Genomic DNA, 12,508 nt, shown 5'->3' on the forward strand with positions numbered 1-12,508 from the left:
CACCCCTGACAAATGGAATCAGAAACTCTGGGCCTGTCAATCTGTCCTTGCACAAATCCTCCCAGTGATTCTAATGCACAGAGTTGAGAACCACTGAATTATAGGATGCGTGACAATGGTCTCTGCTGATTCTTGCAATAAGAACCAGATCATATGAGTGCCAGAAGTCCCGGTGGTTTTTAGACTGTCTTAAAGCTCTGAGTAACGCTCCCGTTTCCCTTTTCATCATCCATTCATTCATCTGACAAATACTGCGCCCCTACCCTGCATGAGATAATAAGCTGGGAACAAGGTGGAGAAGAAAACGCACACGGCCCTAGTCTCCCTTGGGTTTATAACCAGATGTGGGAGACAGACTGAATTCCCTACAGCGTAATGGTGCCGGGAGAGGTCAACACAGGGTGCTGAGGGCAAGGGTTCACTAATCCAATCCCGCAAGTCAAGGAGAATTTCCAGAACAAATGACTCAAGAGGATAGGAGTCCAGAACTTTCTGAGGCCTAGTGCTGTGGGAGGTTGTTCTCGCTCTCCCTCAGGCCCACAGCCTGCTTGAAGCAGCTTCAGATGGAGTAAGGGAGGGCGGCAGGAGCACTCAACCTGTTGCTTCCAACTTGTTGCAACATTTATCTCCGACACGCATTAAAAACATATGGAAGGTCAAAGCTCCATGTGTTCGCTTGGTAGGGGAGCAGAAAATTGGAAAAGCAAATATGCATACCTCCCCGATCCCAACTGTTGGACTCTTATTGCCAATTTACGTAATTTCCTGTGCTTATTTCAGAATAGTCAGGAGGGCAGGAGGCATTGTGAACACCATAACTAGGTCATTTAGACTAGCAGCTGCTGGCACACTCCCCTCTTTCTTGATTTAAAAAAAAAAAATTCCAGTGGAATTTGAGGGGAAAGCATCTTTGGGGAAAGGAATGAATAGTCTCTTCTCAAGAGAAATCAGTTTAGATTCAACACGCCATTCACAAAACAGATTCCCACTTATTCATTCAGCAAAAGTGCTTTGTGTGACTTTTAGGCACTGACAGTGGAGGTGGGTGCTGGTGACATGACAAGTCCAAGGAGGCACCCGACTTCAAGGAGCTTAGAGGACAGACATGGAACAGGACATTAAAAAGGTCACATTTAATAAGAATGTGGGCTTCCCTGGTGGCGCAGTGGTTGAGAGTCTGCCTGCCGATGCAGGGGACACGGGTTCGTGCCCTGGTCCGGGAAGATCCCACATGCCGTGGAGCGGCTGGGCCCGTGAGCCATGGCCGCTGAGGCTGCGCGTCCAGAGCCTGTGCAAAAAAAAAAAAAAAAAGGAATGTGCGAGTACAACTGAAGATTGTTAAACTGGTGAAATAATTTCTATGCCAATTGGTGAATGGTATAAGTTTCTTTCTGTAATCCAGAGATGCCCAGGGCCTGCACAGGACCTGGAGTGGCGTTACAGTACCCACCTGCCGCTCTGGGTATGGGGAACAGCTAGCAAGACAAGGGACTTGGGAGGTGCCACTGTTGTCAGAGGTTCTCCTGACCACATGGGAAGCTCTGGAATCCACAAACACGCTCCACCTGAATGTGCAGGTAGCGTTCCTCACCAAAACAAAACAGGCCAGTGGTGGTACCTCACCACTATTGATGTAACGGGGAAGTTGTTGGAAAACATCAGTGCGGATTCCTCTGTCAAATCATAGCCCAGAAGGGACACATTTAGCGAGTGACGTCCACATCAAAGATCACACCACACCAACTATTTTGAAAATTCAGGTGACATACTGTGTGAGTTTATTTTATTTTTTTTCCTTTGATAGCATCCTTCTTTTTTATTGGAGTACAGCTGATTTACAGTGTTGTGTTAGTTTCTGCTGTACAGCAGAGTCAGTTATGCATATACATATATCCACTCTTTCTTTTCCGATATAGGTCATTACAGAGAATTGAAGAGCGTTCCCTGTACTATACAGTAGGTTCTTATTAGTTATCCGTTTTATATCTAGTAGTATGTGTATGTCAATACCAATTGTGTGATTTTTAAATAAATTACATACTATTTGATTCCACTGACACTACATTCTCGAAATGACAAAATTACAGAGATGGAAAACAAATTCATGCTTGCAAGAATTGGGGACAGGGTGGGAGTGGTGAAGAAATCAACTGACTCTTACTATAAAAGGGAAGAACACAAGAGACCTTTGTGGTGCTGGAACAGTCCTGTGCCTTGACTGTGGTGGTAGTTAAGTGAATCTACACATGTGGTATAATTGCATAAAGCTACACACAGCTCTTTCGCCTCCTCGCTTCCAAGATGACCAAGAAAAGAAGGAACAATGGTTGTACCATAAAGGGCCGCAGCCATGTGCAGCCTATTCGCTGTACCAGCTGTGCCCGTTGTGTGCCCAAGGATAAGGCCATTAAGAAGTTCATCATTCGGAACATCGTAGAGGCCACAGCCTTCAGGGACATTTCCGAAGCAAGTGTTTTCGACGCCTGTGTGCTTCCCAAGCTGTATGTGAAACTGCATTACTGCGTGAGTTGTGCCATTCACAGCAAGGTAGTCAGGAATCGTTCTTGGGAAGCCCGGAAGGACCAAACATCTCCACCCCGATTTAGACCTGTGGGTGCTGCCCTACGACGTCCACCGAAGCCCGTGTAAAGAGCTAAGTCCTTAAAGACTAAAGAAATACTGTTCCCCGGGAAGAAAATAAAGTAGAAATTATACTTAAAAAAAAAGCTACACACACATACACACATACTCTCTACCCACAAACTGTCTGCTCGCGGGACAGAATTCCAGGGCAGTGGGTTTTGGGAATTGGTCGCTTAAATAAATTTGAGTCTCTGGATTATTTTTATTTTTTCTTTCAAAGTAATTTCCAAAGTGCACTGACTGGTGAAATCTAAAAAAGTTCTGTGAATTGCACCAATACCAGTGCCCCGGCTTTGATTTTGTACTGGAGTTTGGTAGCATGTTACCATGGGAGGGAACTCTAAGAAGGGGACACAGGCTTCTCTGTATTATTTTTGCAACTTCCTGTGAATCTATAATTATTTCAAAATAGTTTTTAAGAAGTAACTTCGAAATTACTGGAGAAATTTGTACTGCGATATATCACTCAGTAAGTACATTTGTTCAATGTATAGTTTAATTTATGTAGAGAAATACAGGGTGCTATCGAGTGAATTGTGTCCCCGTCAAAATTCACATGTTGAAGCCCTAAGGGTATTTGGAGATGTGGCCTTTGGGAGGGAATTAGGTTTGTATGAGGTCATGAGGGTGGATCCCCCATGATGAGATTAGTGCCCTTATTAGAAGAAACCAGAGAGCTCGCTCTTGCTTTCTCCATCACGTGAGGACACAGTGAGAAGGTGCCTGTCTGCAAGCCAGGAAAAGGGTTCTCACCAGAACCCAACCATGCTGACACCCTGATCTTGGACTTCTAGCCTCCAGAACTGTGAGAAAATTAATTTCTGTTGCTTACGCTACCCAATATGCTATTTTTTTATAGCATCCCTAGCTAACTAAGACAAAGGGAGATGATTATTCATTTCTTGCATCCATTTGTTCATTGATTCATTACCCAGCAGTGATTACGTATTTTGATTGTCTCCTCTGGTCCTTGGGACGTAAAACAAGGGGTCCAGTATGGTCATGATACCCACAGAGAGCTTCCCTGGGCAGAGCAGGACTCTGAGGGAAAGTGCAGCAGGAAGGATGGATCAAGGCCCTGAAGTGGGACAAGGCACATGGAACAAAAGGAATCCACCCTGGATGGAGCAGAGAGCAGAGGGTTGAGGGAGATGAAAAGAGGCGGAGGAGGCGGACAGGGGTCAGATAGCACAGGGCGTTTGGGGTCTGTGACTCTAGTCATGGGGTCACTTGACTCCATGTCTTGATTTGCTTGGGATAGCCTCTGTATATATCCGTTGCCCTGGCATAATTTCTACTGCACTCACTTTTACTTTTAGGAATGTCTTTCTTTGGATGATAGCACTCCCCTTGCACTTGAGTCACGGTTTGGATTGCACCATGTCCTGAGGATGATGGGCACTCCTTTGCAGGGTTTTTAGCCAGAGTGTTAGGGTCTCATTTTTATTTTAGAACAACCTTCCCAGCTTCAGGGACTAGAGGATATTGCTGAAAGGAAAAACAAGATGACCTGAAGGTACGTGCTTAGTTCTCTACAAAGGAAGAAAAAACAATGGGGGAGGGAAGAGGACTGCCAGGGGCTTGACAACCTAATAGAATCTTTGTGCTAAACTTCAAGCCCATCACCTTAAGGTGGCGGTTAGGATGGCCACACCCAGCCACCGCAGGGGTTTTATTGTTTACTTCCCACCCACCTCCACCTCCCCAGCCCTCCCAACCCCCATCTCCTAACCCCCTTCCTCTTCCAACCCTCTCACCTCCCATACTCACCCCTAGATAAAAATCCACCTGACAAAGGACAACCATGGAAGAGGGAGCAGGCAGCAAACAGGATTCACCTTGTGGGACCAGGTCCTTTATTGCCTTCGGATGCCTTGCTCTGTCTTTAGACCCGGAACTAAGGAGCTGGCAGCATTCCACGCGGACACCCACACTGTAGAGTCAAAACAGCTCTGTCCATCTCTGCACCTGAATTTCCCTCTGCAACATGGCCAGAATCCAATCTTTAGGATAGATGTATCAATGCTTGAAATTATTATTTTGAGCAGAGATTTCCTGCAGGGTTAAAAAATTAGACTTTCTCCCAATTTCTCCCGTGCTTTCTAACATTAAGTAAAGGGCCCCATCCTCTATCTCAAACAATGCTTTGCTTCCTTTGTTTCAGAACTTTCTAAAGATCAGTGACATTTCTCGAAGAGATTCTTCTTTCACTCCTTTTCCTCTTACCTCCCTCGCCAATCCCATTACCTTTTTTACTTGCCAACCACGAGAGGTGTTATCTTTTGGTGATTTTTTAACTTAGCTCCCAATTGCTCTCTATAACCATATCCACAAACCCTGTTCTTACAGTACAGTATTAGTTACAGTACAATATTCCTTATTACACCAAGCACTATTAAAAACGAAACATGACTAACTTTCCATCTTTAATTTAAAATTAAAACTTTTCTTTTAGTGTAAAACTGAAGTGGTCCCTGTCTCTTTAAGTCAGATCAATCATCCCAAATGTGGACTGGAGTTTGTATTGGCATGATCCTGAAAAGAGAATTATTTCCCGACCTTGCCAGGGAGAGACAGCTTTCAGGCTATTTGCTAGAGAAGGTAATTTTGATGTAAACTGACATTTCTCAGATGCCCATCTTGGAAAGATTCAATGTGAAACCCCAAATTTCTGGCATCTGAAACCTCTCCCCAACTGCCAGCCCTGGGCAGAGATAAAAGAATGTGGATGAGCAGCAGGCAGATGGGATTACAACAAGAAGCCTTTTCTCTGAGCCCAGGGAGATGAGCTGGGGAAGGGGTCAGGGAGGGGGAGTGGGGGGAAGCAGCACTTTGCAGTGAGAGAATCAACAAAAAAGACACTTTCTTGGCTTTTCATTGAGAGGGCCTATTTCCCCTGTTTTCCAGCCCATTTTGAGCACCATTCATTGAGAGGCTCCTTTTTTCTCAAGTCTTTTATCCCGGGATGCTGAGAGGTTTCCCGTGTCTTTCTCCCAGAGAGGATTCTCCCACACTCTGGCACAGCCGCCAGCAGCCGCCCTGCGCAGCTCACCACTTGCTGGGTTCTGCTGCTTTCTAGTTGGCTTCAAAAACTGTTTTGCGTTGTTTCTTCTTACACTCTTAATACCAGACATTTAAAAGTTTGCAAAGATGATCTCAAAAAGTAGGGACAAATCAAGGGCTTTTTCCCCTTCTTTTTCTTGCTTCTTTTGCTCTTTGGGGGAGGATGCAGTAGGGTTGAGATAGGGAAAACTTGGTTTCATTCATTCTTGATCTATTTTATTTTCTTATATCTTTCACATCTGAGGATTAGAGTTATCTTTTTTTTTCTTTAATACCGAACATCAAAAGGAAAGCCATCGAACACTCTCGCCGTCAGGTTTTTAAGATTTCTAATATGGACGTGGGCTTGACAAACAGGTCCAGGATGAATAATGAGAACAGAAACTCCTTCCCTACATCTAGCTGCTTAAATGCAAGTCCCAGCTCCACTGCCTCCGAGCTGTGTAACCTTGCTCAAGTTACTTAACCTCCCTGTTTACTCCTTCAGTAAAATTGGGATAATAATAACACACATCTCATAGCATTGTTATGTGGATTAATTGAGGTACGGTCTACTAGATGCCCAATAAATATTCACTTTTATGTTCACTATATAACTATACCTTTATTTTTCATATATATGTATACCTATATGTGTGTGTATATATATATGTACATATACAGCTTACATATTTCCTTCTGGGCAAAGACTGATTACCTTTCATTTTTCTAATAATTTTTCTAATAAGCAGAAAGCTGGATACCCTTGCATCCAAGGCCGGTTCACATCTTCATTTTAGTGTTTGCCCCTACCTGAGACCCTTTGGCAGGAAAAGGCCCCAGACAGCAATGCTCATGGGACAGAATTCCAGGGCAATGGGTTTTGGGAATTGGTCACTTAAATAAATATGAGTCTCCGGATTCTTTTTATTTTTTCTTTCAAAGGAATTTCCAAAGTAAAATTGGCTAGAAAAAAAAATCCCAAAGCCCCTGTACATACTTCTGTCATTGCCCTGAAGAATGACTGGAGAGACATGGGGGTGGGGGTGGGGGGTGTCTGGTTCTACTGTCACCGGAGCCCTGGTCCCTTCCTCAGGATCCCAAAGTCATTCAAGGTCAGGTGGACCCCCAAGAGGCTTAAGATCCTCCACACCCAAATCCAAACACCCCTCTTGGGGGAGAATGGATTGTCCCAATCCCTGCTCGTGGGTTTTCCAATGTCCCAATTTTATGCTTGTTGTTAGGACTTATAAAAGCTTACTGGGTTTGTTTTGAAGACAAGGGAAAAAATAACATTACGCTATTTTAAATGCCTGCAACTATTTCAAATATGACCCAAGGCAGTAAAAATGCCATATTTCCCAAACCACAAACCCCACTCCTTGTTAAAATCCAATTGCCATCTGAGTGTGGGATGAAGAGTCAGGATGCCAAACCCTGAGTATCACACATGTGATCTTTCTTTGGGGGAAATCCTGTGAAATACGGCTGTGTCCACAACTTTCATTTCTGCGTTTCACAGCCGAAGTTCCTAAAACTGCTGAAAAACCATACTCCAGAGGTACAGCTTCTAGACCCCACTACAGCTTGATCTGAAGGAACAGGGCTTGGTGGAGAATGAAAAGGGAATGCAAATCAGTTCTGAGAGCTCTCCTTTGAGATATCAGAGATGGCAAAACACAGGTCAGTGTAAAAGCGGCTCCCAGGGTTTTCCGGCTGTTTCCCTCTGGTGCTCAGAACACAGGGATGGTTTCTGGTTCATTTTAGGGTGAGCCATGCCAAACTCAGTGTCTGACACCGAGCGCCTAGCAGACCTTTGTTGAATGAATGATCTATTTAAAGAATGAGGCCTAAAAGGGAAACAGAACTTGCATAACTCGCTTTATTTTTATTCTGTGTAAGTGAGTGGACTGTTTTATGTTAACTGCATAGTTTAAAATTTAAACACAATATTTGTGCCTACATAAATAGTTGGAAAAGGTAAAATGTCATAACACTGGGTGTTTGTTATTAAAGTTGGAGCTTGCCTTTGGATTATGACAACTTGATTTAAAACAAGGAATGGATTGTTCCTTACTCTACGTACTCTAAATTTCAGTATTTTGCAGCATCAAGTCTTCCTTTGGGATATAAACAGATGGTGACAAAGGGTAGGTGTCTTGTGGAGAAATTGCATCTGAGCACTGCAGTTTCTGGGTGATTGAAGGTAGGGCAGAGAAAAGCTGACCCCAGACCCAGGATAGAGCGACTCTGATGATAAACCCATCCAACCTACGATGTCCCAGAGAAAAACCAACCACTTCTCCCCAAGTTCCAGCAGTGCAAGATTTGAACGTGACTAGGCAGTTATCATAGAGAACAGAGAGGTGACATTTTTCCCCTTGGCTTTTTAAAAATTGAGGTATAATTGACATACAAGATTATGTTAGTTTTGGGTGTCCAATACAATGGTTCAGTATTTTTAGATATTGCAAAATGATTACCACAATAAACCTAATTAACATCTGTCACCATACATAGTTACAGAATTGTTTTTTCTTACAATGAAGACTTTTAAGATCTCTCTTAGCAACTTGCAAACATTCAATACGGTATCATTAACTATATAGTTACCACGAAGTACATCACATCCCTGACTTCTTACTTTCTGGCTGGGAGTTTGTACCTTTTGACTCCCCTTGACTTTTTAATTAAAAAGTCAAGGATATATGTACAGGAGTTGTATGACCTTTGTCTCAATGTAAGAGGATAGCTTTCTCTCTCAGCCTCAGCACCCGCACCAAAACACACACACACACACACACACACACACACACACACGGCCTCTCTAGTATCACCCCTGTGATTATCATAGAGCAATAAGGTTTGGGGGTGACACAGGTTGTCCTCCATTCTGGGGGGCCTGGAATTCTCAGAAAGCCCCCACTGTGTTTGTGGAGTCACATGCTATGTTATCATGGGCCTCTGGTTCATGAGCTGCCTCTGTGATCACTGCCTATCAAGCGACATGGCTGAGATGTGCTATTTCCTTAACACTGAGAAAGTTCTATCGAGTCAAAACAGAAAACCAAATAACCCAAAAGTTCAAAGGGAAGAGACTTTTCAGAAGAGTCAGACCAAGTTCAGATTCCAGCCTACCACTTGCGGCCTCTATGGATTTAGGCAAGTCACTTGCTCTTTTGAACCTCCCTCTATTGCTTCATAAGTAAAAATAGAAATAAGAGGACCTTCCGCATGGAGTTATGAGGCCTGGATGAGATCATCAGGTAAAGCCCTTGGCAAATTGCAAGGCACACAGGAAGGGCTCAAGGAAGGTTTACAACAAATCCATCAATAAGACGTATTCAACTAAAATTCAGGGTCTACCCCAGGATGGCAGCAGTGGAATTTTCTGCAAAAGCAGCATTGCAAAGGGAGGCGCCCAGCCTGCTTCCATCCAGGAGGAGGGGTCGATGATCTTCTGTCAACAATCAAACCCCGAGAAGAAAGTGCCTAATGCAACCTGCCCAAGGCTTCCTCTCCCGGCTCAGCTGGTTCCCAATTAACACCTTATTATTAGCTTGCATGCCTGGGGTGTGACCTTATCCTCCACCAGCCAGCCTTTAACCCTGTCCTGGACTTCTCCTGTCGGGTGTGCCAAGCTGAGTAAGAGTTTCCTCACTGGACGGATGAAACTGGGGAAAGGGCCAGATTCAGGAATTTTAGAACACTCAGTCTAGAATCCTTCACACTTCCTTTGACATGGGCCTTTTGGCAATCTGCTGAAGACCGCTTCTCAGAATAACGTATTGAAATGCATAAGACAAGATACATTGGATTATGAAAGACAAAAATATATTAAGACACTGTTTATTTTTAAGAAGTTGTGAAAAAATAATGCATGAGCTTCTTTTCTTTTTTTCTTTTTCTTTTTTTTTTTTGCAGTACGCGGGCCTCTCACTGTTGTGGCCTCTCCCGTTGCGGAGCACAGGCTCCGGACGCGCAGGCTCAGCGGCCATGGCTCACGGGCCCAGCCGCTCCGCGGCACATGGGATCTTCCCGGACCGGGGCATGAACCCGTGTCCCCTGCAACGGCAGGCGGACTCTCAACCACTGCGCCACCAGGGAACCCCTGCATGAGCTTCTTTAGTAACACGCTGAATAACATGATCTAGCAGCCAGTCTAGAAATCCATTATAATTCTGAAGGAGCAATGAGGGAAAATGCTATTTCAATACCCCGACCACAACTGTGATACGATCTGAAAAGTCCTGTCATTTCTACTGGTGGCAGAGTCACAAGAATTACCACGTGAGTGTGGTTTGTTCCCTAAGTCATAAGGAGAGGAAATGTTCAATTTCAGTCAGAGGTGGTCAGAAATTAACACCCATTTTTTTCCCATCCAAGTTCATCCAGGTTAGGAACCCCTGACTGAGATGTTTCCAAACTTCCATCTCTTTCAAGCCCTGGAACCAGGGCCAACCTTCCCACCAGGCATAGTAGACTAAAGTAGCCTAAAGCCCAGGACTTCTTTAAGGGCTAGTAAAAATGTTGTAATTTTCATTTCTTTAGAGATCAATAGAAAAAAGAAGGTAATAAGAATGGATATATGATAATGAACCCATCCATCTTTACACAGCTGCAGTCTTAAGGATGATTTTTACTGTATTTTTTAGGGAGGAGGGGGCCTGCAGAGGCCGAAGTGCCTAGGGCGCTTGGGAGTCATAATGCAGCCCTTCCTGGGAACTGGTGGTGTTTCCTCAGGACGCCCTGTCTTTGAAACTCGAAGTGGAAAACGAGCCATGCCAGGGAGATAAGTCATATTGTTGCTTTGGCAACCCCTCACCCACCTAATAGTGCCCGCTGGGAAGCTGTTTTCCCCCTGCAGGAGTTGTGTGGGTCAAAGTGTCCAGAAAGGTTCATCTTTTTCCCACTTCCTAGTAGGGTCACCCAGTTGTCCTCGTTTGCCTGGGACTTTCCCAGTTAGCATTGAAAGTCCTGCGTCCCAGGAAACCCTCCAGTCCTGTGCAAACCAGGATAGCTTGTCACCCTACTTCCAAGGTCAACAGTCCAGGAAACTTCTGTGGCATAAATGGGATTATCTGCCGTGGGTCCCCCTTCCAGTCCCAGCTTCAGCGAGAGGAAAATGCAAACCCAAAACACAATCAACAGCACTGAGCTTTACCCGCTGTCATATTCATGCCCTAAGTAACCTGTCTCCCCATCCCCAAATAATCTTATTGCTTTAATACAAAAAATAATAAAAACGAAAAGGCCCGCAACCTCAACAAGAAGATAAGCCCTCCTGACGTATTTTCCCTTAGCTGGAAGCTAGGCAGGTACTGGTAAATTGTGTTTTCATATGATACAGGATGACATCAGTGCAGAAAAAGGAAAAAAATTTCCTCCACCCCCAGCCTCATCCCCAGGCCTTCTTTGCAAAAGTAGCCAACATGAACACTTTCTTATAGATCCCTTCCCAGAAAGATTCGGAGTCAGTCTCACATCAAGTTTGCCTAATTCCAAAGTCTGTATTTCTAACCACTTAACAGCCCAGCTCCACCACGTACTGGTTGGTTGGCAGTGGGTCACTTCTAGGTACTTTAGTTTCTGCCTCTGTATAGAACAGGAATAATGAGGAACCCTACCCAGAGGGATGGTCCATGTGAAGTGGTTAGGAAAGTACTGAGTGGTCCATGAAGATGGTTAACGATCACAGCAGTAATGGTAATACAGTCATCGTTGCTGTTGTGTGTCTCTCGGCCTTTCTCTCCCCTTACGTCGGGTAGCCTGTGGCCCAGGAAAGTGGAGTGGTCCAGAACAGGACAGCGTGTAGCCTTTCTGGCAGGTGGATGGTGGGGAGTCCTAGGGATTTATGCTTCGTCCTTGAAAGCAGTGAACCCACCATCCCTCGGTGTCCTCGGAGAGCCTGTGTATCGAGAGGCACATGGTTTCTTCTAGACGCATGCTGTCCATGTCCAGTATGGGAGGCACTAGCCACAAGTGGCTATTTAAATTTAAGTTAATTTAAATTTCAGTGCCTCACCCGCACCAGCCACAACCCAAGCGCTCCATCGCTGTATGTGGCCAGTGTCTGCCATGTTGGACAATGCAGGTTCCAAGCACGTCCACCGTTGCAGAACGTTCAGCTGGATGGTGCTGTTCTAGGGCCCTCCCTTGTCCTAGGACTTAGAAATAGACACCGCTCTAGGGTGGGGTGGGGGAACACGCAAAAGCCTCGTCCCTTCTGTTGTATTGTTTCAACCTCTGTAGAGAGGGTTCTACCCCAAGTCCGTGAACAGACTTCACGAGATATATGAATAGAGGAGTATATAATACACTGTTAGACATATTTCCGTCCTTCTTGAAGCACAGGTAGACATAATACATTCCTACTTTGCTTCTTGCTTCTTCCAGGCCATAGCAATCACTTCTGTTAGCTCAGAGCCCACCTGCAACCTCCAGCCCCCAGAAGTTTCACGCATGTTGCCGTATGTGTGTTTATCCACATGTAGCTGCCTTTACATGTCCCCTGGTATTTGGTATGGACTCGTCCCTGGTCTGGTCTAAAACCGTGGGACCCCCAGTCCCAGGCGCTGGTGCACAGGCCGGCTGTCTGGGGAAGACTCTCGATCCTCCTCTCTTGTGCTTTCGCTCAGGAAGTTCCATTGCTCATCTCTACCTCTCCTTCCTGCCTCCCTTCCCTCCTTTCTTCCCAAATTCAGTCTTTATTATGTCCCGGTGCTGGACTTCAAGAATTAAAAAATAAAAAGGCTTGGTCTCTGCACTCAAATAGTTTACAGACTAGGAGCAAAAAGCAAAAAAAAAAAAAAAAAAAAAAAAA

The 12,508-nt window shown here is 44.8% G+C and overlaps 1 protein-coding gene across 1 annotated transcript; it reads left to right on the forward strand.

Moving 5' to 3' along the window:
• Positions 1–2,301: 2,301 nt before the first annotated feature.
• Positions 2,302–2,649, forward strand: LOC112401015 (40S ribosomal protein S26-like). Its single transcript, XM_024747083.1, has one exon. The coding sequence runs from the start codon at positions 2,302–2,304 to the stop codon at positions 2,647–2,649; it is 348 nt and encodes a 115-aa protein (XP_024602851.1).
• Positions 2,650–12,508: the final 9,859 nt, after the last annotated feature.

This window comes from Neophocaena asiaeorientalis, unplaced genomic scaffold, assembly GCF_003031525.2.
Source record: "Neophocaena asiaeorientalis asiaeorientalis breed wild unplaced genomic scaffold, Neophocaena_asiaeorientalis_V1.1 scaffold130, whole genome shotgun sequence".
Lineage (NCBI taxonomy): Eukaryota > Metazoa > Chordata > Mammalia > Artiodactyla > Phocoenidae > Neophocaena > Neophocaena asiaeorientalis.